A 27,353-nucleotide genomic window follows, 5' to 3' on the forward strand; every position below is an offset into this window, starting at 1 on the left:
TTGAATAAAGTTCATGTGATGTTGCAGTACACTGAATGGGGAACAATACTATACGTATTTTGAGAAGACTTTCATGATAAAATTATTTCGACATTTTCACTATGCTTAACTTTTGTGTCTGTGTATGTTTCTATCCTAACTGTTTATACCTTTTATACCGGAGTTTTCACACTGAGTAGGGGTATTTATAAATTAATTATTTGCATTTTGAAGTTTTCACGAATAATACAAATGTACCACATTGCAAATAGCAAGGGTTGGTGGTGGCCAACAACCAGGTTGCTATGTGTGGTGTACATTAGTTGTCATAGCAACCTAGAAACTAGTACCAGTACCGACTCTACCAACTTGCCACACCATTGGGACAGCATTAATAACTATATAATCAGTTTTTAGTAATTTAATATTTATATTTACTATATCTCAATGATCGGGATCGGAATATGTCATTACCAGTTTTATTAGCGCCCATTATGTTAAATATTAAGTCCCATGCTAAACTTAACACAGTTCGAGACATTGACATTCTGTAAAAATAAGTCAGTGTTTAATGCTTATTTTAACATATTAAATTGAGTTAACCTTTCAATTATTCATTGAGTATCATAACTGATTTGGGCTGCAATACCATCCCTCGATGGGACATAGATGCTGAATCATCTAGTTCAATTGAGTTGCATTTCTTTTTTTTCATGTTTTCCTTATATTTTAGGCCAATTTGGGCCACAAATCAATGCATAAAATGACTAAAGCCGTTTTGGATTATCTAGGCCTATGTTAGTTTAGTCATTTATTGCATTTGATCAAATTTTAGGCCTATTTGGGGAAAAACATTACTGGATAAGATACACGAATGGTGTTCGTAAGGACCATTACACTTTAGTTTGATAGTCGCATTTCAGTAGTGTTTGCATTTGGTTAACATTTGAGCTAATTTGGATTGCAATATAACTGGATGCGACAACTAAGGGTCATTTTCCTCAATGTTTGGCCCAAATCAAATGTACAATAGTGGCGTTATTTCACTGATTGAAGCCACTTAATCAGTTTGACCTAAGGTTAATCCAAATATAGGATAATTAATTGTCTTATCGTAATTCTGACAACCCAAGTCGGGAAGTCCGTTTCATAAGTGCATTCACTAAGCCTACCCTCGTTTGATCCTCCCCGTTCCGGATGTCTCGTTTTCTTGATCTTTGCAGGTCGCGATGTCCATGTTAAAGGGACAAAAACTGACCTTAGTCAGGTCAGAGGGAGTCAAGAAGGTAGAGTGGAAACAAGGCTCCTTTCTCGGATTCGGCGGCGACAAGAGCCAGTCCTACAACGAGTGTACATACAAGTGAGTGTTAGTGGGGACTGGGGGTTCTACCACGAGTGTACATACAAGTGAGTGGTAGTGGGGACTGGGGGTTCTACCATGAGTGTACGTACAAGTGAGTGTTAGTGTGGACTGGGGGTTATTCTTGATAAATGGGGCACGCTGGTTAGCTCAAAATATTTGCTGTAACCGTTAGTTCAGTGCTGCTCTTGTTGAGTAGATGTGTTCATCCGTGGCAGAGACAAGAACTTCGGCCATGTTGGTTTTGCAGCCATTCAATAGGTGACGGCAATGTAAAGGCATTCACGTTTTCTTGCTCGATTTCCTCAATAGAATCAGTAGTACACTGTACATGTATAATAACTTCCTCTTTTTCCCTACAGAATGAAAGGAGGCTGCATTCTACCAGTCTACATCCAGAGTGACTTCTCCAAGCTGAACAGCTTCAAGGTCGATAACAAATGTCAGTTTGGGATGCAGAAGGGAGTCATCTTCCTGGTCATCCATGACAAGACCCAGAAACCCTACCAGGTACCCAGATGGCCTAGAATCATAAATGTGGGGTACCCAATGGACAACGTTAACTTTTTGAAACCAGACTATATCCGGTGGCCAATAACATTCAAAGTAAATTAACATTACGGCATGATTAGTGGAAGTGCTAGTACCCAAATTGTTTTAGGTCTAGCATATTGAATCTTTAGGGTGGTATCTTTGTTCCAAAAGAGTGCCGTTGCATCGCTATAAATGCCTGTTTAGGTCATATGTGAAGTATCTTTCAAGGTTTAGGCCTAATTTATGCTACTGAACTACTCACAACATCGGGAATATCTCAAAATATTATACTTGAAATCGTGGGGCCAATTTTTTCATAAATGCACCAAAAGTCGTGGGTCCCATCTTTATTTTGAAATACGTGTACTGGGGTTCACGAGTCAAACATCTAAAATTCAAATGTTTGAAAGTCTTCTGTAAGGCGTCTGATTACCAACAAGAGCAATCAGAGATTATAAAACCTTGCATCGTGCAATTTTAATTTTGGCAGTCATTTGATTTTGGGTAGGCTACTTTGACATGAAAAACAAAATTTCAACCCCATTTGTGTCGTTAAGACTTTTTTGGCATTTCAGTTTCCAATTTGGCCAAGCTTTCCATTTTTGGACTCCCAACAGCAAAAATTTCCCGACATTCTAAAGCAGTTAAATTTTAACAAGTTCTGGACAGCTCCTCAAATTACCCTAAAAATGACTTTCGCACTTTTTGTCCCAAATTGGACAAATTTCGACCCCATTTGCGACGTTTTTTGATTTCAGACTTCATGAAACTGTTTCCAACTTTGTTTTCCTACTTGGCAAAGATCCAAAATGTCCATTTTTTGGAATCTACAGCGAAAACGTGCAATATACCTGAAATGCACAAAGTCAGATTTAACAAATTGAAAGTTCTTCACTGCTCATATACTTTCCTGAAAAGTGGGCTAATGGAAAATTATGCTTAACTATTGTCCCTATGTGGATATCTTAGTAAAATTTTGATATTTGTTTTGGGGACCTAAAATGGCCCTCCTTGGGGGCTTTAGATATCACCGTAAAAGCTGCTGCATGTGCAATTATGAAAGTGTTTTAATACTTAATTAAATGTAATACCTAAATGAAATGTCCAAAAGCAACCAAAATCGCAGTTTCGGGCTCGTTTGGGCCTTAGAGCGATTTGGTCGAAATTTCCATGAAAACGTCTGGAAATATTGGCCTGATTTATCTGGTAGAGCAGGAAAGTTATCAGGGATTCAGATCTAGCTGCTAACGTCACTGACGACGACGAGGGTCGCCGGATGAAAAGTGATGGCATTAGCTTATCTGATCTTGGGTCAGGGATGCTGAAAACCATTCAAATATTTGCTTGTGTGCCTTCAGGACACATTATCACTGGGGCTACACTCATGACCTAGGTCAGGCCATGGCACAACATAGAAATGTCCATTGTCACCCAAACAACAGATTGTAGGGATACTGAGTTTTGTGCTCCCCCACTGTCTATTCATAATCACACAATGAACAACTCAATGTCATGTCATGACCCAACTCAGATCATGAGTGCAGCCCCAGTGATTATTTCCAAGTAATGATTGGACCCATTTTTTTTCCTGATTTGGTTTATTGGACTTAGGAACATCGGGCGTCTGTTCGTCCGTGCGTCAAGAAATAGTTTTTGGTTGGACAATTAGACATGATTATAAGCAGTTATTAGGTAGGATGTATAGAAGTTGAAGATTGACATTATCGCAAAAATGTGGGAACAAAATTAAAATTAATGCGTTTTCGGCGCATTAAAGTTTTGCGTTTAAAGTTTTTGGTCAGACATTTAAGCATGCTTCCTTGATGGATGATTATAATTGTTACTTGATACGCAGTATTGAGGTTGAAGATTGATATTATTTTGGCAGGGGACAATATTGCAATCTCTGATTGTCTTGTTTATGTGAAAATGGCCAACATTAAGAGGCAAGTTCAAATTTGTATAATATCAAATTTGTAGAATATCTAATATGTACAATATCTAAGATTACCTCTTAACTTTTGTGATGAGTCTATATTGAAAATAAAGCTGTAGTGGCCTTAGTGCTTTCATTTACAATTAATTAAAATGTCCTAATATTCTGAATGTTTCCATTTACCACAAAACAAGTGTACATCCATATAATAGTGTACACTTCATTAGACCACAGCTTTAATAACATGTGGTATAGCCAACACCATTACCATGAATGTTCACCAAACTTTATTTATCCTCAGATTTATCCTAATCTTTATCCACCCGATGTATTTTCAGCATCATTTCATGATGAATCCCACACAGGAGTGGCTGAAATCTGCCCATGACTTCCAGAAATGTTACACGAATGTGGACATTTCCTGGATCGCTGGAGATTACCTTCACGACTTTGAGTGAAACCTGGATGGGAAACCAACTTAAGGGGAGGTGCCACCCTTGAATATGGAAAGAAAAAAAAATGAAATTTTACCAGTTGAATAAACACAAATACAAGACTTTTTTGTATTATGACTTTTAATTTTTTAATTTTTAAAATATGCAAATGAGTTAATATCTCATTAAATATGCACTAATTTGCATATTATTTAAGACACTTTTTGACCTCAACAGCTGGATTCAGAATTTCTTTTTGTTTTAATGTCATTAATAACTCAGTGACTAGAACTTGCCAGAGCCATTTGTCAAAATATTGTTTTTTAATTCATTATTCTAAAAACAATATTTACATGCTTTAAAAAAAAAGTTTTTGGCCTATTTTTACAGATAAAATGCCACATAAAATAAAAATGACAAAACATATAAAAAAAAGCTTCTGACAAAGTCCAGATAACATTTCACAAGCAATATTTAAAATTATGTAGCTCTACCTATTGTGAAAGTTGAGAGAAAGTGTCCAGCGTATGGCACAATATATTATTTTAAGAAAATGGCCGTTAAAGATTTATTCATCTAAAAACATGTGTTTCCCACAAATGTGAATGAAGAAGTGTGAAAAGGCTTGCACACTTAGTTTAGGCAAAATTACCACGAGAATAGAAAATACAATCAGAAAGTGATTAGAATGAAAAATAACAGATAATAAAGAAACATGACAGGGAAGTGATAGGTGAGAGATGTTGAGAGATGCCCACAGACCACATGTGTGACATCAATTCATGTACTATTCAGTCAGTAATGTCAGTCAGTATATATATATATATATATATAAGCTGGCACAGCTTTTCTGTTATGATTTTTTTCTTTTTTTCCCCATAACCATAATTCTTTTTAAAGAATTTAAATTATGGTTATCCTTTGGAGCTTGGGAAAGGATTGGGGCAAGTGTTAGGCTTTTATTGAGAATGATCGAAAAACTTTTTTCACGTTTTGGACATAAGACTATATAGCCTTATATATTCTGTGAAATGCATGCTGTATTTCATAATACATTCCTTTAAACACACTGCCTTTTATTGTATTTTTTTTATTGGTGTTATTTAAAGTGTTTTTCATTCGTCTTAATCAAAAAAATCACTAATTGAAGATGGATCCAAGTGATAGACATAGAGGTAGAATTGTGGTTGGAGTTAAGGTTATGGTTTGAAAGCTTTAGCCATGAATTAAAATCAGTGTTTTGTTTTGGAGCTTGGGAAGTGATTCGGGCAAGTGCTTGTCGCTCATTTTGCATGATATCTTCCCATTTTTTTTTCACTATTTGGACAAAAGTCTATAGCATTTTGCTGAGACGAATATAGGCAAGATTATGGCCCCGCTCGGGGTGGATATGGAAAACTGGCACAGCTCCAGAGCACCAGAGGGCCTTCATAAATGTTAGCCGGAATTTCCCATCTCCTAGGTTGAGGGTAAATTTGGGTTCTCCTGTGACCTTTTGGGACAACTTGGCTTCTGTAGTCGTCCGAAAATGCCTTCCCCCCCAAAAAATGTAGTTGGATGCGTAAGAGTAGTTCCAGTTGAAAACCCATCCGTTGTGGCTTCAATCCATCATGCGCTGAAGTATTTTATATTCTTAAAAACACCAGTTTTTAAAAATTTATTTTGGCATCTCCCCCATTTCGGAATACCAAATGTTAAGCGGTCATAACTAGACCCTCCGCCGTCAGTTTAGGATGGTGCAGACAAGCATGTGTTCCCCTCTGTAGCAGGCGAGGTCAAGCACCACTTATCGCACCATTACATTACCGTCATTTAGCAGAGCAGACTCTTAAAATTTTTTTTTTTTTTTACATTGTATCCATTTATACAGCTGGATATATACTGAAGCAATACAGGTTAAGTACCTTTAGCTCAAGGGTGCAATGGCAGTGTCCTACCAGGGAATCGAACCTGCGACCCTTAGATTACAAGACTAGTTTCTTACCCATTATACTACACTGCGCACCGCACCACAGCGCAGGGCTGAGTCAGAGGAGGACCGTTTAACGTGCAGAAGGATCAGCGGTGGATTCCTGCTGACTCACCCCACCCTGATCGTGACCGTGACCCTGATCCACACTTCAAAACAGAAGGGGAACGGCAGCCTCAACGGGACAGGCCACCCATAGCAGCCACAAGATTTCGAGGACAAAAGTTTAGAAAATGATGATCTGAAAGTTTCATTGGCAGATAGACTTAACTAAACACATTCAGACGTTTAATATCAAAGAAGGATGAGGCAATGCGTCGGTTTAAATGCTTATTCCTTATGAATTTTATTTCATAATTCAGATTCAAAGTTATTTTTCCAACTTGCGTTTTGATGGGATTTCAGTCAGATAGTCTGGTGTGTTCGCTCTGCATGTTTTCTTTCTGAACCTCAATATAACCTCAACTCCAAATATAAATTTGTGGTAGATGTATTAAAGCATCAGTATGAATAAAATATTCCATTTTTAAATCTCAGGAGTTGTGTTACTTTTTTTATTCTTGTTGAAAGGGACTCCCGGGTTGCCGAAATATATCAGCATTTCTGACACCCAAAGCAGGCTGGCAGGAGGACTTTTCATAGGTGAGGTTTTTTTTATTGTTACATTTCAAGTAACTTTTGCAACTGTCGGAGTGACTCCCTCACCCCGGCCGACCGAACGCACTCGCAGGCTGAAGACCGGGCTGCGGAATGCTCTTTAAACAACCAGCTTTAAATCGGGGAGTCAACAGACACCCTTACCCTCCGCCCCGTACCCCCCTTCAGTCTCAAACCTTCTACAAATTTAAAAACGAGAGTAAGGCCACCAACTGTAACAAATGCCAGCTTTTCCTAAACAGTAACACATCTAAAAAAAAAAATAAAAAAATAAAAAAAAAAATGTAACCTTTCGAATACATTTTGCGTTGGAACAAGATGGAAATTAAGTCCGTACATGGGCAGCAGCCATGCGTCTACTCAACAGTCATGTGAACATCAAAGAAAATACTTATTTTGACAGCAGGTAAGCTATATTACACAATCGGCCTGACAAAAAAAAAAAAGATCCTAAAAGCAAATAGAGCCCATTTGTTGGTCGTTAGTATGTGAAAGCATGTGTGTAGTTCCTTTCGCACACATTGGAAAATGCTTCGTGTGACTGGACCCAAAGCTAAACATCGGTAATGTGTTATGGTGTTTTAAACACTAAATTACAGTAGGCTCCACACACAGGTGGTTTCACAAATGCAAATGGCCACCTTTAAATAGTAGTTTTAAAAAAAAATTACCAATTAACAAAAAAAAGTAGTTTTAGCAAATTACATGTTCAAAAATTTTAAATAAAACGTACACATCTAAGTGGTGTAACAAAAAAATATTTCGTAAGAACACGTTTTTGATTGCATCCCACTGTTAACAGTCACAACAAGTGGTCCATAGCCAAACAGCCTTTACCTGCTATGATGTACCTTTTACCTCTCTTGATGAAATGAAGTTCAGTCTAAGCCAAGTACATTCAATTAAAAGCTTACCGTTACCAGCATCCTTTGCTCTCTATCTACCCTACAGGCCAAACTTCAATATTTTATAAAACATAGAACTTTCAAGTATATATATTTTTTCAGAACACATGATAAAGCCTACATGTGGTTTGAGCGGCTGTGAAGCAGTGCGTGTTCAGCTATCGACGAGAGCATCGTGTTCAGCTATCGACGCGGGCGTCGTGTTCAGTATCGACGCGGGCGTCGTGTTCAGCTATCGACGCGAGCAGCTCGGCGTCACCGGTGCACAGCTGCCATTTGAAGTCGGTCGGTCGGTCGGTCGTCCGAAAAAAGCGCTCGTACTGGCGCAACGACAATGGAACTGCCCGTGGGTCGCCGTAGAAACCAGTCGGCAGCCGAACGTGAGGTAACTGCACAAGTTTCACCGTGGGGACAAACGTTCCGTTTCGGTTTTTCCACTGGTGTGTACCTGACACACACACACACTCACACGCACGCACACACACACACACACACAAACACACCTGCGCCGGGGCACCCAGGTGCGTCGGGGCAGAGAGGAATGGAGGTGGGGGTTGGGGCGGGGGGGGGGCGAAGTTGGCCATTGTCCCATCACCGTTAGCAGAACAGGCCGGTCGTCTCCCAACGCACGGAAGTCCTGCAAGCGTCCACAGTCACCCCGTTTCACCTTCCGTCCAGAGAGTTCTTAGCTTGTTCCTTCCGGTTTGGTAAAAAGGGGAATAGAGTCCGGGGGGCGGGGCGGAGGGGGGTTCGGGGGGCGGGGCTGGGGCTTAACGGAGGCCCGCCTCAGCCTTTGAGTTTGCACTCGCAGAGCTCCTTGTAAATCCTCTTCCGTACTTTGGGCATGTCCTCCTGTGTGAACTGCAGCGGCTGCTTCAGTGCCAGGCACTTACAGTACTGAGAGAGAGAGGGAGGGAGGAAGGGAGGGAGGGAGAGAAGGAGGGAGGGAGGGAGGGAGAGAGGGAGAGAGGGAGAGAGAGAGAGTGTGAGAGAGAAGGCCAGAGCAGCGATAAGACAACACCTGGAGCATAGCTGCAGACAAAATACTTTCAACTTATTTCTTACCTCTAAAACAAACACCCCACAGTCACTGTCGTTCTTCTGTTGTGGAATACTCTGGAAAAGACGACGAGAGCCAAAACATTACACACAGATTATGCCATTTAGCACTTTCAAAAAAAAAATCTGAAACAACTTACACAGCTCACATTTTTCACATGTTTTAATTAATTTACCAAAGTGAACATTTACTAGTCCGTAGATATTCAGAGCACTAATTTAGTCAGGAAAATGGCTAGCATTGTTGGGCTGAAGGGCCTGTTCTCATCATCATGTTAGGTTATGTTACAAACATTTACTGAAGAAATTCAGGTTAAGTACAATGGGCCTGGATTTAAACCTCTGAGTAACAAGCCTGAACATGTTTTACTCATCATTACATTACACCGCTGATCTTGTGACAAGCAGTAAACATTCGAGAGGTTTTATTTGTAAAGCTACAGGTGAATGACCACAAAAGATTCACTTTAACATAAAATGGACACTGGGGGGAAAAGGCCCCTTTCATTACACCCCCTTACCTTGTTTACAATCATCTTCCAGCCTTTCTGGTACGCTGTGTGTTTCTTATCTTTCGCTTCAGCCAGAATGTATTTTAAGATGTTCTGTCAAGACAGACAGGAATTTAAATAAAAAATAAATTAATTAAAAAAAACCCAAAAAAAAGCCATGGACATTATTAGCCTGCTTTACTGATTCAACCCCATGCTTCTTAATGAGGGACATTCACTTTTTAATGCATTTATTAACGGTAGTGTAGCACGGTAATCTTTCCGAACTACTCTCATCTTCAGCCACGCACCAGGGGGAAAGCTCTGTAGAGGATCTCGCCTCCTCGCTTGCAGATTCTGTTCGTATTTTTAAGCCATTTCAACACTTTACCCCCACACATTTTTTACATTACATTACAGGCATTTAGCAGACGCTCTTATCCAGAGCGACTTACACAACTTTTTTACATAACATTTTACATTGTATCCATTTATACAGCTGGATATATACTGAAGCAATGCAGGTTAAGTACCTTGCTCAAGGGTACAACGACAGTGTCCTACCCGGGAATCGAACCTGCGACCTTTCGGTTACAAGTCCAGTTCCTTACCCACTGTGCTACACTCCGTCCTTTTTCTCATGTATAAATAAAATCCCATTGAAAACAGGTCACAAGGATTCCATACATCGCAAAAGGGGATCACACTATCATAGTGCATTATGGGATGTGGGGCCACATCATGTTCTTACCTCCACAGCGTACTTGAACATGATGCCCTGGGAGTCGTAGAAGTGGATGTTCTGGTTGGTGACGTCCACGGTGATCAGAGACCAGTGGATCTCCAGGTGAATGGGAATGAGCAGCAGGCTTTTGGTGAAAAGGTCAACCTGCAGGCCCCAACGTAAAAGGGGGGGGGGGACAGGGTCAATAAAACCCGCAGCGGGGTCAGCGCTTGGAAGTAGCGCTTGTTAGACCTCGTTCACGTCACCGCTGTGTTCTCAACAACTCCACCCACTGCCCACTTCCCCAACTACAAGGAAGAGCTGAGGGATCATTTCATCATTTCCAAAGGCATTTTCATTAATAAAAGAATCCATTATTTTAATAAAAAAGAACCACCTCATCCTAACAACTCTAAAATAATTCATAGACCATGTCCAATAAGTATTCTAGAATCGTTTAGTCGCTTCTGGTTACAGGCGAGAAATAACTGGATTTTAGTTCCATTCCCATTTAGTCAATTCAGGAAATGAACAAGAATTTAACCCTTCAAGGTGTGAGGTCACAAATACATGATTAGAATGTGCTTAACTGAACACTCTAATGCTGATGTCACAATCACTACCGCTAACTAATGGGAGTTCTAGAACACTGACAGGATTTTGGGGGGCAGAAAAAAGAAACATTCCAAAAAAAATCCTACTCTTCAAAGGGGCGACATAGCTTAGGAGGTAAGACCGATTGTCTGGCAGACGGAGGGTTGCCGGTTCAAACCCCGCCCTGGGCATGTCGAAGTGTCCTTGAGCAAGACACCTAACCCCTAACTGCTCTGGCGAATGAGAGGCATCAATTGTAAAGCGCTTTGGATAAAAGCGCTATATAAATGCAGTCCATTTACCATTTACCATTTACCAAAGGGGTTGATCAACTGGGGAAAAAATTGTCATGAAACATCACGGGCATTTTATCCAATCCCTGAGCAGAATTTCAGCCGACTTCCTGAACTGACTGGTCTAGCCTTGAGCCGAGCCCCCTGCCTTGTGAGAAATGAGCTCACCTTTTTGGTCCACCTCTTTACTCCTTCATATCCTTTGGCTACGAGCTGCCTGTGGAAGAAGCTGTTGAAGAAATGAACCTGCAGAAGGACAAAGGAGGGATGCGCGTTCAGTCACATTCGCACATTTCTTCTCCTCCTTCATTACGTGCAATCCTTTCATACGGCTGGACATTCACAGAATGGATCCAGGGAACCGGTACCTCAATGGAGGATACAATGAACCTTCAACCTGTGGGCTCCAAGCACAGTTCCCTAACCAGTATACTACAATACTACCCAGGCCTCAAGCTAACCTTAAGCTCAAAAAGGACCAGTGGTTTATGCTATAGATACTGATTGTATAATCAGGGCCAAATCGCTTTATTTTTCAAATCAGTGTTAAAAAATGACTAGTATTAGTCCAAGTTGATGGCTATTTCCCCGCAGACTTTTTCTCTTACCTTCTGGTTAGCAGCCTCCACAATTAATTCACCATACATATTTATCACCTGAAAGAAATTCACAAGAACAACATTTACATAACCTGGACATACATTTCTGTACATACATACATACATTTGCAACAACAAAAAAATTACAATAACCTTTGAATGTTCTACGTAAAGTTGTCACTGGATTATCAAACTACTGATAATGCAAAGAGGAAAAAAATGATACGTTATACACTTACCGTACGTTGCTTTGGATAAAACCGCCTGTCAAATAAATGTAATGTAATGTAATGGGGGGGAAAAAAAAACTGATGTCTGTTTCTGATTGGCTGTCACACGCACACGTGTCATGTGATCGGCATTCCAGAAGGCCCCACCTGGTCATTGACCCAGTTTTGGTCGTCCAGGGTGGAGAGGTCCTCCAGGGTCAGCGTGTGCTTGTTGTAGGCCACTTTGAAATAGTGCATAGGAGCACAGGCTAATCCGGCCCGGTACTTCGTCACTTCTGAGAAGATGAAGGTCTTCCTGACGTCGGAAGGGGAAGGGGAGGGGAGGGGAGGAGAGGAGAAGAGAGAAGGTGAAACGCAGGTGCAAACTCACAGGTACAGAGGCACCTGGTCAGGTTGTTATACGCGTTTTTACGACACCGTTGTGGTTCCAGGTTGGTTTTGCTAACTGATATTTTAGCGCTTTAAGTTACGTTCGGGTCTGGGAGTGTCCTTCTCCAGGTCAGTTATCCCTTTTGATCACATGACTCACGTGAACGCACCTGCTCTCTCTCTCGCACTGTAAGTCACTCTGGCGAATAGTGTCCGTTAAATGAATGAGCATGAGTTTTGATGTACAGAAGAGGACTACCATCAAGAGTTAGTTTCGCCAGTTGCTTGTTTCTGAACGTGTCACCACAAAACGAGGTGGTTTAGAGGTTGCCATGGAGATCAGTGTAGTGACATTCACAACGTTGGGCACCTGTGGGTAATTCTGTGCCTCCAAAATGACTCGATGTGAAGGTCACCGCGTCGATAAGAAGGCAAGAAAACGCACCAGACTTATTCCAACAAAACTTAGCTTACCACCAAAAATGCATGTTATTTACACTTGATGCATTCAAACTGTGATGAGCCAAATCTGGCAGCCCCTGACATACAGACAGCGAGACAGACAGACAGACAGTTTAAATGAAGCCCCACACGATGACCTGTGAATGCTTACCTGTCGGTGAGGTCAGAGTTCAACTTCTTGTTAAGGTGCTCAAGAACATCGGTCTCACTAAGTGGGATGAAACTCCCATATTTCCCATAGAAGTGCTCCAGGAATTCTAGGAAAAAAGGTGAACAGCAATAACGGAAACATAAGGGACACCATTTCTGCAGATGTGGGTCAAATACATGTTTCAAACAAATTAACTCTTTGGACGCCTGAAAAAATGTTTTTATCCAAAAGAAGCAATCACAGCTAAGAGTGTATCGTTTTCAATGATGAAAACTGACAAATTGTTAAAAAACTGTAAATAACCTACAGGAACTGTCACTGGTGTTAACACGGTTAAAATATTTCCAATATAGTTTTATACCTATGACTGAATAACACTAAAAATGTTTTTAAAAGTACCATGGATAAGTTCTGTTAGGTCCTCGTTGTTGACTTCTGTGGTCAGTAGTTGGTTTTTAGCCGCCTCCTCCTCTGTGGCAGAGTCCCCATCCTCGGTCTTGCAATAGCGATGGTCCAGGAGTGGGTTGGCGCGCTGGCTGCGGCAGGACTCCGAAACCTCCGATTCGGGCGACTCCACCGCGGGCACGTCCAATTCGGGGGACTCCAGCACGGGCACCTCCAATTCGGGCACCTCTAATTCGAGCGCTTCCAAAACGGGCGCTTCCGAAACGGGCACTTCCCCCGACGCCGCCCCCTCCGTCGCCGGCGGCGACACTTCCATGTCCACGCCGTGCGGCGGGTCGCTGGCGCCGTTGAGGGGGGCGGAGTCGTCGCCCGGCGGGGGCGCGTCCCGAGTCGTCGGTGGCTCCGCCTCCGGGACCTTCTTCCTGCGGCCCCTCCTCCCCGGCGTCCCGTGGGCCGGGGCCGGGGCCTTGGGCGGGGGGGGCCTGCAGTTGGGTCCGCAGCAGTCGCAGGCCTTGGGCGTCCGCTTGCGGCCGGAGGCGCGCCCATGTCCCCCCGCCGCCGCCACCACCGCCGCGGGCGTTCGGGGTCCAGAGCCGTCGTGCACCATGGTTCCCCGGGCCAGCCCTACCCCATCCCTCCTCTCCTCCCCCTTTTGGCTCCTGTGCTTCAGTCTCAGCAGGTGCTCCCCATGGACCTCCCTGATCAGCTCTTTGGTCTCCGCGCTCAGGCCGCACAGGTATCCCAGCACGCCCGCTCGCAGCCTCCGGCCCCTGAGGGTGGAGATCCGGGAAAACCTCTTGGCCTTCCTCTCTTTCCCGAGACTCCCGCTGTGGGGCTTCCCGACTCGGCACCGCTGCTGGACGTCGGGCGAACACCGCATCAACGGGAGAGAGACCTCCGCCGACTTGTTCTCGCCAGGCCCCGACCTCTTCCTCAGTTCGGGGTGCTGCCTGGGAGCGGAAGGTCCTTTTTTTCTCAGCTTATTCCGATTACCAGCTGCCCCCCCTGCTGGAGGGTCACAGAGTGTATTGCTGTCAGTCGGCAGTCCAGTGGCTTTTACAGTAGTTTTCTGAGGCAGAGACCTGTATGACTCTGGTGTGCATACAGGCCCAGTGGAGTCCCCGTTCTCTCTGGGGTTGGAATATGCAAGCTGGTGGCTGACAGTCCAATGTCTCGAAACCCGGGCCCCACACTTAAAGGGAATCAGCAGGTGAGTGGACCTCCGAGGCTTGCGACGGGCCTTTGTCCTCTTCTTACTCGTATATTTGACCTCCAACTGCAGCGCTGTCCTCTCGCGCAAGATTCTAAGCGCTGCGGTTGTGATGCTTCGCCTCTCGCGACAGTGAGGTGGGCTGCGTTTGTAGCGACGTTCCCGGACGCTTACCCCGGGCCAGGTACAAGGAGGAACGGCAAGAGTCGTAACATTCACTGATCGCTGAGGATGGCGATGGTACATTATGATCCAGGGAGAGAGCTGAGGACAAGCGGTCAAACGGAAACAATTTAGGAATACATTCACGCGCTTACAATTATTTTCCAACACGGTCCCAAACGGTCAATTTTGCGCTGTAATAAACACCTGTACTTCGATACCGCCATTAAAACCGGGGTTAGGTAGCTATCCAGTGTTCAGTACCTGCAATGTTATCCCCTAGTTCTAGTTAGCAAGTAAACTGCATGCATTCAAACCGATGATGGTGTCGGTAGCCAACCAAGACGTCTAGCCGACCCTTTTCTGAATTATTCAAATTCTACCATTGAGACCAGTCTAAGGTAGCCAGCTAAAACCCACCAGTTTGGCTATCGTTATATGAAGGCTAACTTGCGAAACAAATGATCAAAAACACCAAAGAAAACAAAGCAATCATACCGCTCATTTAATCACATGTTATGTGGTAACTAAGACATTTATATGAAATGCAAATGCGGGACTGCGATTACACATAAAAAAGGAACCAACTTTCAGGAGTTCAGTTGGATAAGACTTGGACTAGCTAGCTAACTAGCTAGCTATAGCTAGCTACGCGTTTCTATAAGCTTGTTATAGAAACGGAGACCAAAATCCGTAAGTAGGTGTTGCAATGTATCCTCTAACGCGATGAAAACGAGGACAAAATGATTCAGATACATTACCAAAACCCTGCCATAATTGCAAACAAACGTGAACCACGATATTCAACAGTCTGTTGTGTCCAAACAATCCGTCTGACGAGAACTACGTCGATTTGTCTAACCATCAAACCGCCATGTCGCGTTGAAAAGACGTCACAACCATTCTAAACTTCAGGTGTCACCCTCTAGTGGGTGGATGTGTAAATAACATTTGTTCCAACAAGACCCTTTACTAACATGACCCTTCTTGTACGCATTTCCCCATGAACCCGTTCGTGTATCGAAGTGCCTGAAACAGCATTCATAATGCTCTTTTTGAAAGTCAATCATATCTGCAATTTATCACACTATATTTTGACTGTTAAGTAAAGATAACAATTTTTTTAAATGACATTTATTTCTTTACCTTTGGAATGTGTCTCACTGGACCCAATATTGTTTAAAAAAGACAGTGTTTCAGTTTATTTTGACTTTATTCATAGTAATGATGATGCACAATAGTATACACATAGGCAAATACAATATTTACAAAAAAGAATGCTATTATACAATAAAAACATGAACAAGAAGACAATTCATGTCAAATGAATCTGCACAGGTTTGCCAAAGCAATGGGTAATTAACAGATGGTTCTGGTCTCGGTCAGACTCACTGATTGTACTGTAGAGAGTTTTATTTTGTCACCATTATCACAGCGTTGAGTATGACTTCATGGAGTGCAATATCTCACACGGCTTCAATCCAGTGTTATGAACTTGTCTGTGATTCCCTCCTCCTTGCAGTTTAGTTCTGTGTTGCACAGAAATATGAAAGAAAGCCCACCCACTTCTGCCCAGTCCTAGACCTTGCTTCCACTCATACCCACTGTGATGTGGAAACACCGTACGTTTATTACACATTTATTACATGTTTTAATTACAACACAATAAATAAACCAGCGGAGATGCACGGAAGGAACATTTTACAGGTGAATTCAAACTCAGTCCTGGACTGGCTGCTGGCTGTCTGAATTATTTTTAAATAATTTATGGAGTCGTGTCTTCATAAAGCAAAAATAAAAAACACACACACAGAAAGAGGATCATATTTGTAATGAAAATAATAGCTTTAGGTGGATATTCTTTAAAGAAAACTGATAAAATGTATTTCATATTTCAATGAAGCATAGCTCATTTGCACTTATAACACTGACCAAAAGAACATATAATGATACTACTACATACAACAGTGCTATATATTTTTACAGATGTAAAAAAGACTATGTGATACAAAATTAAACTTTCAAAATATTTAAAATACAATAAATTGACAGAATTTATAAACTATGTTTTATAATTTTAAAACATATTATTATTTGTTCATTAATATCATGCAATGTTGATATTCGTAAGATGATACACATTGGCTTAATTACAATCATTGTTTCAATTACAGTCCTTTTTTAAACAGATCTTGTTGTTGAAATGGGTTTTGTGGGGAGTAGCTGCAGACGAAACACAGATGCAAATGCCTAAAAAAAAAAAGAGAGAAAGCAAAGTATTTAGTAAAAGAAAATTCCAAAAGATGTGTCTGCCACTCTCATCTCAACTGTTCACTACTAACCTGTACTGTTGTAAATGTTACTGACTGACCTTACATCCCCTTACCACTAGGGGGCTATATTGACAGACTGTTACTGTATTACCTGACAGTAGTTGAAGGGATAGTTACGGAGGATGTGACACGAACGAGCAGGAGATGAGGAAGTGATATATGTATGCGATGCTTACGATCCTGTTCTGAACTAGTAAAGCCTCATTCTTAATATTGGTGTGTTCTCTTCTTTTTTCCCATGTCCTCTTAATTTTGGATACAACATTATGTTAGACTTAGTATCTACAGACAAGCGCTCCTCTTTTCTTATATGAGTTAATCATAGCTAAATGCAGCGCAGACAGACTGGCTGGCAGTTTGGGGAGCAGGGTGTACCTACACTGCTTTAGCTCATAGCAGTGTGCCATTGAGCTGGGGCGTGTGCAGCGTCCTGACCACCGAGGGACCGCTGCCCCCTGCTGTCAGTGCCTGGACCTGCACCTTGTACACGCTCTCTGGCTGCAGGTGGTCCACTGTGAGGGAAAGCTGGTTCTGTAGCAGAGAGAGAGAGAAAACACAGACATGTTCGACCCTTTAAGGTGTGAGGTCACAAACACGTGATTAGAATGTTCTTAACAGAACATTCTAATGATGCTGTAACAATCATTGCTGGTAATTTGAAAGCAATGGAGTTCTAGAACACTGATTTAAAATTTTGAAAAAGAAAAAAAAACATTCCAAAAAAAAAACCTACTCTTCAAAGGGTCAACTGCCTTGTGTAAAAAACACAGAGGCTAAGATTACATCCGTTCAGCACTTCAATCAATCACTGGCCTTTTGCAACTGCTGATAAAGACGAGTTGAAACTGCTTTGTCATTTTAGGCGAGAAGCAGGGGGGTCTGGGTCAACATAGCAGAACTTTATCAAGTTCAAATACAGCGGAAATGTTCTCCTCTGGTGTTGCCAGACATGGCAAACATTGAGATTTGTTTACACGCAGTCACTGGGGATCAATTCCATTTCAGATCCAGGCCAATTCAAGGAATGTTCTGGAATGCACTTATTGTACATCGCTTTGGATAAAAGCATCTGCCAAATGAATGTAATGGAATTCTGAATCTCATTAATTGATATAATTTCCTCACAGAACATTATGGGCATTTTTTCAGTCCATGAATTTTTTCCTTTTTTTTGTTGTCAATTTCCTGAACTTGCTGAATTGAAATGGAATTGGCTTCCAAACATGTTGAATGTATTAAACACGGCTGAGGGCTCCCTTTTAAATGTCACTGTGCAAAGCAGCGTCCTTCATTTTCTACTTACAGTTTTAAAATGATATACCTGGACCAAACATTTTCCACATATTATTTATCATACCCTAATAAAACATGTAATGTCAGTATGTTGGTGAAATAAAAACCAAGGTTAGACTAGAGGAGTAATGTACCTTTCTTGATTTTATTCAGGTATGGACTGTATGTATGTAGGTATGTATGAAAGCTTCTTTTAATTTGCATAACTATGAATCATTATTCTATTAGTACTGGAAGGTATATGACACTAAACATACCCGAACACATGACATTTTGGACTGCTAAACTCACAATTGTTCACACACCGGACTTATTAATACTTTTTTTCTTATTAATGAACATAGGCGCAGGAGCATGTTTATGGCGGGCACCAGGGTCACCAGTTAATTAGCCCTGCTGCAAATCAGGCGTTAGCACAGCTGCAAAGCATGCAGTAGTATAGCTGCAAAGCATGCAGTAGTATAGCTGCAAAACATGCTTTAGTACCACTGCAATAGTACAGCTGCAAACTATGCATTAGTATAGCTGCAAAGCATGCATTAGTATAGCTGCAAAGCATGCAGTAGTATAGCTGCAAAACATGCTTTAGTACCACTGCAATAGTACAGCTGCAAACTATGCATTAGTACAGCTGTAAAGCATGCATCAGTATAGCAGCAAAGCATGCATTAGCACAGCTGTAAAGCATGCATTAGTATAGCAGCAAAGCATGCATTAGCACCGCTGTAAAGCATGCATTAGTATAGCAGCAAAGCATGCATTAATACAGCTGCAAAGCGTGCACTAGTACAGCTGTAAAGCATGCATTAGTACAGCTGTAAAGCGTGCATTAGTACAGCTGCAAAGCATGCACTAGTACAGCTGTAAAGCATGCATTAGTACAGCTGTAAAGCCTGCATTAGTATAGCCGTTAAAGCATGCACTAGTACAGCTGTAAAGCCTGCATTAGTACAGCTGTAAAGCATGCATTAGTACAGCTGTAAAGCCTGCATTAGTACAGCTGTAAAGCATGCATTAGTACAGCTGTAAAGCCTGCATTAGTACAGCTGTAAAGCCTGCATTAGTACAGCTGTAAAGCATGCATTAGTACAGCTGTAAAGCCTGCATTAGTACAGCTGTAAAGCATGCATTAGTACAGCTGTAAAGCCTGCATTTGTACAGCTGTAAAGCATGCATTAGTACAGCTGTAAAGCATGCATTAGTACAGCTGTAAAGTGTGCACTAGTACAGCTGTAAAGCGTGCATTAGTACAGCTGTAAAGCATGCATTAGTACAGCTGTAAAGCCTGCATTAGTACAGCTGTAAAGCATGCATTAGTACAGCTGTAAAGCCTGCATTAGTACAGCTGTAAAGCATGCATTAGTACAGCTGTAAAGCCTGCATTAGTACAGCTGTAAAGCATGCATTAGTACAGCTGTAAAGCATGCATTAGCACAGCTCTGCCGGATAAAGGCCGGTCGCGTGCGCTTGCCGCGGGACGGGCCTCACCGGGGCCAGAATCTGGGTCTGGGAGATGAGCGTGTCCGAGACCGCGGCGACGCCCCTAACGCCGGACACCTGCGCCCAGGAGAACTGGAACCCGGCGATGGGGCTCTGTCCTGGGATGACCCGGGACACCTGCCAGCTGAACTCCCCCCGCAGCGTCCCGTTCACCGTGCGAAAGGCCGCCGTCAGCCTCTCCGGACGCAGTTGCGCCTTCCTGGCCAGCGGGTGGCGCCCTGGGACAGGGGAAAAAGAACAAGTGATCCACACGTTGGATTGGGTACTGTGTTCTAACCACTTATGGAAATGTAATATACAGCAATACAGTATAAATCTGTGGACATTTTAAATATAATGAGTATAATGAGTATAATGAGCTGAGTATTGTGAATGTGGTCATCAACAGAGCAGAGTATGGCTCAGTATTGTTCTGTTGTGAGCACGGTCATCAACAGAACCAACAGAGTATGGCTCAGTACTGTTATACTGTGAACATGGTCATCAACAGAACCAACAGAGTATAGCTGAGTACTGTTCTATGGTGAGCACGGGTTGACTAAGCATTTGTGTGACTGATTGAGACGCTCCTTTCCCTGTCGGCTACCGAGCTGTCAATCACAGCGGTCAGTGCGCTGCAGGGACTGAGGGAGAGAGTAAATTCCACTGCTCGTAATGAGCTGTGATGTCAGGGGGGGTTACACACACGCGTGGGGGGCGGGGGGGGGGGCATTGGTCACACCCCCGCGCGCGGGATTCAGCCGCGATCCCCTTACCTTCTGGGGCGCAGGATGCGGACTTCAGCCCCCTGCCTTTCAGAGAGGAGCACTGCGGGGTCGTCACGGATGTCACGACCTCTGACCCCCGAGCCTGTCCTGCCAAGGGCGCTACGGAAACCCTGTACTTGCAGGCAAACAGCAGCCCTGTGATGACAAAGTGGGTTCCCTAAGGGGGAGAAAGAAGGGGGGGGTGGGGGATCAAACACGCAGAACGAGAAGATTAACCACAGGGGAGAAGAACGGTGGAGAAAAGATGAAAAAAGGAATGAGATTAAAGATAAAGTTAAAGCAAACAATTGAAGAGCAACGAACGCAAAAACAGACGAGGATAACCAAAGTGAAGGAGAGAGGATCTGAGAAGCTTAGCTAGACTCATCCAGAGGAGTGGAAAATGGGACAGCAGACTTAGTTCCTGTCATACGCAGGCAGGCTACACACACTCAAGTTGACACGCAGCCAGCCAATGACAAGCAGTCGCTGGAATCGCCGCGCGCTTTTGGCTGCGATAGCCGCTCTCCTGTCAAAATTACGCATTTCACAGTTTTTGTAAAAAAAAATGGACCGGGAACAAAAACAGGCTTTTGTCTGGTAGGGTGGCGCTCGCTCACCAAACGACGGCTTCACGTTTCACAACCGATAGGCAGTCAGCGAAAACATCATTTCCAACATCTCCATTTCTCGTTCCCGGTATTAAGATAGTGTTACAGCAGCTGTCTGGCTGTTGATTTGAACACTATCTCCCTACACATCAGCAGGAGCTGGGTACACACTTGGAGGGGTTTAAAAAAAGTAAGACTCAGGTGATTTTAAACCCACAGCATCACCACACAGGGAGGACTTATCTCAGGCTTAGACACCTGTGATCATCACGCTCGGTTTGTCACCCCACATCGTAAAGCTTGCGGCTTAAGCTGCTTCCCCTTTTTTGGGGAATTTTTTACCAAATACACAATGACCGTCCACCGCCCCCCCGCCCCCTTCTGAAATGTGCCACGCAACTCCCTCTGACGCATCTCTTTCTGCTGTAAAACGCGCTCAATAAGAGCACATTCCTACGTTTATTAAACAATCTACCGTTTCCTCCCGGCCCCTGGCTAAGTTCAAATCCAAACTGCCGTTAAAAACAACAGCCAAGCTCACATTCCCTCAGTTACGGTAGGGTCCGTCCCACTAAATCCACTCTTACACACAACTGGAGACCACGATCACTGGAATCCCCGCGCACAAGTCAATTTTCAAGCACATTTTTTTACCGCTTTTAATAAAGTATACATTGCAGAAACATGATGTAGTTACAACCCTTGAAAAAAAAAAAATTTCAGGCTGCACTGCTTGGAAATCAGAACATTCCGGTGTGCTTTTCTCTGCGGATTCCTGGACTACACAAATATGTGTACGTGGCAGGCTAAAAGAATCAGCTACCTGAGGCTGTCTTTGTGACTCTACCTGCACTGTGGCTGTTGTCTCAGTCTTTGTTACTCTACCTGTACTGTGGCTGGTGTCTCAGTCTTTGTGACTCTACCTGCACTGTGGCTGTTGTCTCAGTCTTTGTGACTCTACCTGTACTGTGGCTGGTGTCTCAGTCTTTGTGACTCTACCTGCACTGTGGCTGGTGTCTCAGTCTTTGTGACTCTACCTGCACTGTGGCTGTTGTCTCAGTCTTTGTGACTCTACCTGTACTGTGGCTGGTGTCTCAGTCTTTGTGACTCTACCTGCACTGTGGCTGTTGTCTCAGTCTTTGTTACTCTACCTGCACTGTGGCTGTTGTCTCAGTCTTTGTGACTCTACCTGCACTGTGGCTGTTGTCTCAGTCTTTGTGACTCTACCTGCACTGTGGCTGGTGTCTCAGTCTTTGTGACTCTACCTGCACTGTGGCTGGTGTCTCAGTCTTTGTGACTCTACCTGCACTGTGGCTGTTGTCTCAGTCTTTGTGACTCTACCTGCACTGTGGCTGTTGTCTCAGTCTTCGTGACTCTACCTGCACTGTGGCTGGTGTCTCAGTCTTTGTGACTCTACCTGCACTGTGGCTGGTGTCTCAGTCTTTGTGACTCTACCTGCACTGTGGCTGGTGTCTCAGTCTTTGTGACTCTACCTGTACTGTGGCTGGTGTCTCAGTCTTTGTGACTCTACCTGCACTGTGGCTGTTGTCTCAGTCTTTGTGACTCTACCTGCACTGTGGCTGTTGTCTCAGTCTTTGTGACTCTACCTGCACTGTGGCTGTTGTCTCAGTCTTTGTTACTCTACCTGTACTGTGGCTGGTGTCTCAGTCTTCGTGACTCTACCTGCACTGTGGCTGTTGTCTCAGTCTTCGTGACTCTACCTGCACTGTGGCTGTTGTCTCAGTCTTTGTGACTCTACCTGCACTGTGGCTGTTGTCTCAGTCTTTGTGACTCTACCTGCACTGTGGCTGTTTTCTCAGTCTTTGTGACTCTACCTGTACTGTGGCTGATGTCTCAGTCTTTGTGACTCTACCTGTACTGTGGCTGGTGTCTCAGTCTTTGTGACTCTACCTGCACTGTGGCTGTTGTCTCAGTCTTTGTGACTCTACCTGCACTGTGGCTGTTGTCTCAGTCTTTGTGACTCTATCTGCACTGTGGCTGGTGTCTCAGTCTTCGTGACTCTACCTGCACTGTGGCTGTTGTCTCAGTCTTTGTGACTCTACCTGTACTGTGGCTGGTGTCTCAGTCTTTGTGACTCTACCTGCACTGTGGCTGTTGTCTCAGTCTTCGTGACTCTACCTGCACTGTGGCTGTTGTCTCAGTCTTTGTGACTCTACCTGCACTGTGGCTGGTGTCTCAGTCTTTGTGACTCTACCTGCACTGTGGCTGGTGTCTCAGTCTTTGTTACTCTACCTGCACTGTGGCTGATGTCTCAGTCTTTGTGACTCTACCTGCACTGTGGCTGTTGTCTCAGTCTTTGTGACATTGTTGGCGCAGACCACAGGACGCCATCTCAGCAGGTACCCAGCAGAGTCTTTCAGGGTGTCTGTTCAGATAAAAAAGAGAAAAATAACCAATTAAAAATGAAAGTCGTAATGAAAAGAAATATAACCGTTAAAAAACAGTTAAACACTCTACATCTACATCTAAATCTGTCAGAAACTGCTAATTAAATGTGAATATTTTCCATGATAGAAGTTACACATTTAATTAGCAGTTTCTGGCAGATTTTGATTGCGTGCAGTTTGACTGTTTTTGGAGCCCTGCCCCCCCCCCCCCCCCCCCCCTTGTCCCGTATCCAAGCAACGCCACATCTTTCAACTAAATACATCTCCCGCAGAGTTCCAGGTTGTCTTAGTCCCGCAGATCTCTTCCCCGGGAACATCTGCTTTCTATCCATAACGCATTCTGACATTATTAAAAGCGTTCTCATGGCTTCTCTCGGCGCTTCTCAGAGAGATAGCGGTAAATCAGCGCTCATGCGCTCGCGCTCCTCTGTGGTTCAGACGCGATCCCACCAGGGTATTTTGGGAAACGGCTGTACGCGGTATTTTATTTATTTATTTATTTTTTCCAAGTGTGTTAATTTATTAAAATGCTTAGCGGCCGTCCGTGCGCCAGCGCTTGTAGCTGGAGATTTCTGCGTGCCATTTCTCTTCAGAGCGCGATGGCGGTATGCGTAGCTCATACGTGCCGCGGAGATCGCGGCTGTCAGCACGGGCCCGATGGACCCCCCCCCCCCCGCAGGATTTACGGCGATGCGTGGCTCTGATCTGTGGGCTGTAATGAGGCACATCTGGGCTGGGAGTAGGAGTTTGCGGGGGGGGTGGTCCGTAAAGGGGGGGGGGGGGGGGTTCATTTGCTAATGAAATGGGAAGCTACCGTCCACAGCCCCTCCCCGCACATCTCTGTGCTGAAGTCCTGTGTGAAAAACAGACTCAAGACCCCCCCTGGGGGATGCTTAAAAACTCAAGAGCCTCTTAAACTGCCAGACTTTACTCTGGACAAGCTATGTGGGTGGAGCTTAGGTCCCTATCAGCCATGGCACTGTGTGAGATTTCATCCTATCTCTATCTGCTACCATCTCTGAATAAAGCAAAAAAGAGGAGGAGGAGGAGGAGGAGGAGGAGGAGGAGGAGGAGGAGGAGGAGGAGGAGGAGGAGGAGGAGGAGGAGGAGGAAGAGGAGGAGGAGGAGGAGGAGGAGGAGGAGGAGGAGGAGGAGGAGGAGAAGAAGAAGAAGAAGAAGAAGAAGAAGAAGAAGAAGAAGAAGAAGAAGAAGAAGAAGAAGAAGAAGAAGAAGAAGAAGAAGAAGAAGAAGAAGAAGAAGAAGAAGAAGAAGAAGAAGAAGAAGAAGAAGAAGAAGAAGAAGAAGAAGAAGAAGAAGAAGAAGAAGAAGAAGAAGAAGAAGAAGAAGAAGAAGAAGAAGAAGAAGAAGAAGAAGAAGAAGAAGAAGAAGAAGAAGAAGAAGAAGAAGAAGAAGAAGAAGAAGAAGAAGAAGAAGAAGAAGAAGAAGAAGAAGAAGAAGAAGAAGAAGAAGAAGAAGAAGAAGAAGAAGAAGAAGAAGAAGAAGAAGAAGAAGAAGAAGAAGAAGAAGAAGAAGAAGAAAGGAGGGAAGACAGCGTGCTCTGTGTTCAGTCGCGATTGGACAGACTAGTGATCAGCACCATTCCTGCTAACGGCAGACATAGCTGGCCAGACTCACTCTGTCACTGTATTCTCAGGGGAGTCCAGTTACAGGGTCTTTCATGGATTGGCTCAGTTAGTGCATTTTTCAGTTGGTTTTTTTTTTGGTTGTTTTTTGGAAAAAATTGCCCCCTGGAAGATTTCCACAGTGAAGTGTTATGTGACGACCTGTTTACAAACAGCACTAAACCAATATAAAGACATAGTGATTGTTACATCGTCGCTGGAATGTTCAGTTTGAGAACATTCCAATCACGTGTCTGTGACCTCACAGCTTCAAAGGGCCGAGACTTGCCTTGAAGGTGCTTCTTCCAGAAAACCTTGACCTGGAGCTGGTTGTTGTGGAAGTGGGGGGAGGCGGCCTCCAGCCGAAGTGGGGGTTGAGCGGGGCGGGAGGAGGGAAGCTCGTTGGACACCACCTCCATGACGGCGCCAGGATCGGACACTCCAGGCGGCCCTGTCACAGGTGAGAAGAAGGCACAGGTGTCTCCTGATTGGCCACAGACACTGCTGGCACAATTAAAGCCCTTCCCGATTGGCCACAGGCACTGCTGGCATAAGCAACTCCTTCCTGATTGGTCACAGGCACTCCTAGCATAATTAAACTCCTTCCTGATTGGCCACAGGCACTGCTGGCATAAGCAACTCCTTCCTGATTGGCTACAGGCACTACTGGCATAAGTAACTCCATCCTGATTTTTTACAAAGAATCTCCCCCTGAGGAAGAAGTAGATGGATTCTGATATATATATATATATATATACATACAACAGTCCCTGAGGCCAATCAGGAAGTGCCTGTGCTTTATGCACCTCTAGTAGGGTCCTGGATTGGCCACAGTGTTCCTGTTTGTCTACAATGGGGAGCAAATGTGTTTCCATAAAGCTTTTTAAATTTTTTTTTAGCCTGACCTGTCACACAAGCAGCACTGGCTCTTTCTGCACCTTAGAGTAACATGAAAACCGAATGAATACAATGCAGCAATACGGCTAGCAACCCAAGATCCTTTTATGAAACCCGCCAGCTAGAAACAGCATGCGTTAACTGCAAGAGAACAAACCAGGCGCAACCAATAAAAACAAAACAAAAAAGAAGCCAGATTGCAAAACTTATATGAAACTTAGTTTATTCAAATAAAAAAAATCAGTTCATTTCTAATGCGGTTTGATAATTAGCCCTTTTGAGTGAGACGCTATCTGCGGCCTGTAGAGGGCGTGCTGATTTTACCTTCAGCGCTCAGAGAGGTGTGGGTCTGCATGTCTGGAACTGGTTTGGACTCAAATTAGTCCGGGGTACATGCAGCATAGTTAAAACCAGAAACAACAACAACAGAACAGCCCCCCCCCCCCCCTCTCTCTCTCTCTCCTGCCCACCACAAATCATATAACATGTCTGGTTGAGGGTGAACAGCAAGCTAACTGCAGTCTCTCGGGAAGGGGGTAGGGGGGGGGGGGTTTCGGGTAGGTATAGGGGTAAATTGGGCTGTCCCCCGACACCTCCCCTCTAGTGACCCGTCTGATTCGATCTGGGCCAGATAAGGGCTGATCGAGGGCAGCCATACGGCCCGGGCACTTGCAGCCCAAAGAGGGGGCTAATTATTTTCAGGCTCCCAAAATAAAAAAAAACAGGACCTCGCCGAGGGAGGTGCCAGATTCAGAACTGGCGCGAACGTGGCTCCCTGTTCTGACGGCCCGAACGGAGAGGGCCGTACCTCAAACACACGCTCCCACTTCCTTCTCACGACTACGCAGAACCAAATTCAATTCACTTCCATTTTTTCAATTCTATTTTATTTGTACAGCACTTTTTTACAGAGAACTGTCACAAAGACACTTCGCAGAGCAGCAAGGCAAGAAACAGAGCAAAAAAAAGAGCAAATGGAGCAAACACCAGGCCTGAACCCCCAAATAGCAGTTACATACTGTAATGTAAAGAAAAAACTCCCAGTGGGGAGAAAACCCTCAAACGGTGGCGAGAAAAAATTCCCCAATGGGAAGAAATCTCAAGAGGAACCCTTCTATACAGGGGGAGCCCATCCTCCACTGGCCGGCCTGGTGTAAAGTAGTAGACAGCAAATAAAATGGGTCGAACGGGTTAAAGCTGAGGTGAAAGCTAACAGGAACAGTAGAAGAACAAATGATATAGTTAGAATAATTCAGGAACATCGCATTTACATCACTTACCGTTCAGGGATTTAGCAAGACACTCTCACCCACAGCGGCGTATATTCTTCACATACAATCCATTTACACAGCTGGATATTTCCTGAAAGCGATTCAGCTCGAGTGCCTTTGCTCAAGGGTTACAGCGGCAATGTCACACC

At 43.9% G+C, this 27,353-nt stretch overlaps 2 protein-coding genes across 3 annotated transcripts in view; both read right to left on the reverse strand.

Moving 5' to 3' along the window:
- Positions 1 to 8,518: 8,518 nt before the first annotated feature.
- LOC118225905 lies at positions 8,519 to 15,423 on the reverse strand. 2 transcript variants are annotated; one of them, XM_035414989.1, is made up of 10 exons: positions 15,285 to 15,423; positions 13,146 to 14,625; positions 12,747 to 12,852; positions 11,912 to 12,059; positions 11,544 to 11,591; positions 11,104 to 11,181; positions 10,076 to 10,213; positions 9,355 to 9,438; positions 8,840 to 8,890; positions 8,519 to 8,671 (listed from the first exon to the last, which is right to left on the reverse strand). In XM_035414989.1, the coding sequence occupies exons 2-10, from the start codon at positions 14,605 to 14,607 to the stop codon at positions 8,561 to 8,563; spliced, it is 2,226 nt and encodes a 741-aa protein (XP_035270880.1). In that variant the 5' UTR covers positions 14,608 to 14,625; positions 15,285 to 15,423; the 3' UTR covers positions 8,519 to 8,560. The 2 variants fall into 2 exon arrangements, with proteins under 2 accessions (XP_035270880.1, XP_035270881.1); XM_035414990.1 differs by lacking the exon at positions 15,285 to 15,423 and having other exon boundaries at positions 13,146 to 15,276.
- A 294-nt stretch (positions 15,424 to 15,717) lies between these two features.
- anos1b (anosmin 1b) overlaps positions 15,718 to 27,353 on the reverse strand; it is a 58,786-nt gene continuing 47,150 nt past the window's right edge. The window contains exons 9-14 of the mRNA XM_035414086.1: positions 25,326 to 25,487; positions 23,298 to 23,392; positions 20,405 to 20,573; positions 19,638 to 19,867; positions 17,236 to 17,387; positions 15,718 to 16,773 (exon numbers count right to left, since the gene is read on the reverse strand). Of these exons, the coding sequence (XP_035269977.1) occupies positions 17,247 to 17,387; positions 19,638 to 19,867; positions 20,405 to 20,573; positions 23,298 to 23,392; positions 25,326 to 25,487 (797 nt within the window). The 3' untranslated portion in view covers positions 15,718 to 16,773; positions 17,236 to 17,246. The remainder of the gene's footprint in view (positions 16,774 to 17,235; positions 17,388 to 19,637; positions 19,868 to 20,404; positions 20,574 to 23,297; positions 23,393 to 25,325; positions 25,488 to 27,353) is intronic.

This window comes from Anguilla anguilla, chromosome 4 (assembly GCF_013347855.1).
Source record: "Anguilla anguilla isolate fAngAng1 chromosome 4, fAngAng1.pri, whole genome shotgun sequence".
NCBI classification, from domain to species: domain Eukaryota; kingdom Metazoa; phylum Chordata; class Actinopteri; order Anguilliformes; family Anguillidae; genus Anguilla; species Anguilla anguilla.

Excerpts from the sequence above, each read along its gene's own strand:
- LOC118225905 (XM_035414989.1), bottom strand. The coding sequence starts at position 14,607 with ATGTACCATCGCCATCCTCAGCGATCAGTGAATGTTACGACTCTTGCC. Across the intron at positions 11,592-11,911 it reads AAAACTGGGTCAATGACCAG|GTGATAAATATGTATGGTGA; the intron begins GTGGGGCCTTCT and ends AATTTCTTTCAG. Across the intron at positions 10,214-11,103 it reads TAAAGAGGTGGACCAAAAAG|GTTGACCTTTTCACCAAAAG; the intron begins GTGAGCTCATTT and ends TGGGGCCTGCAG.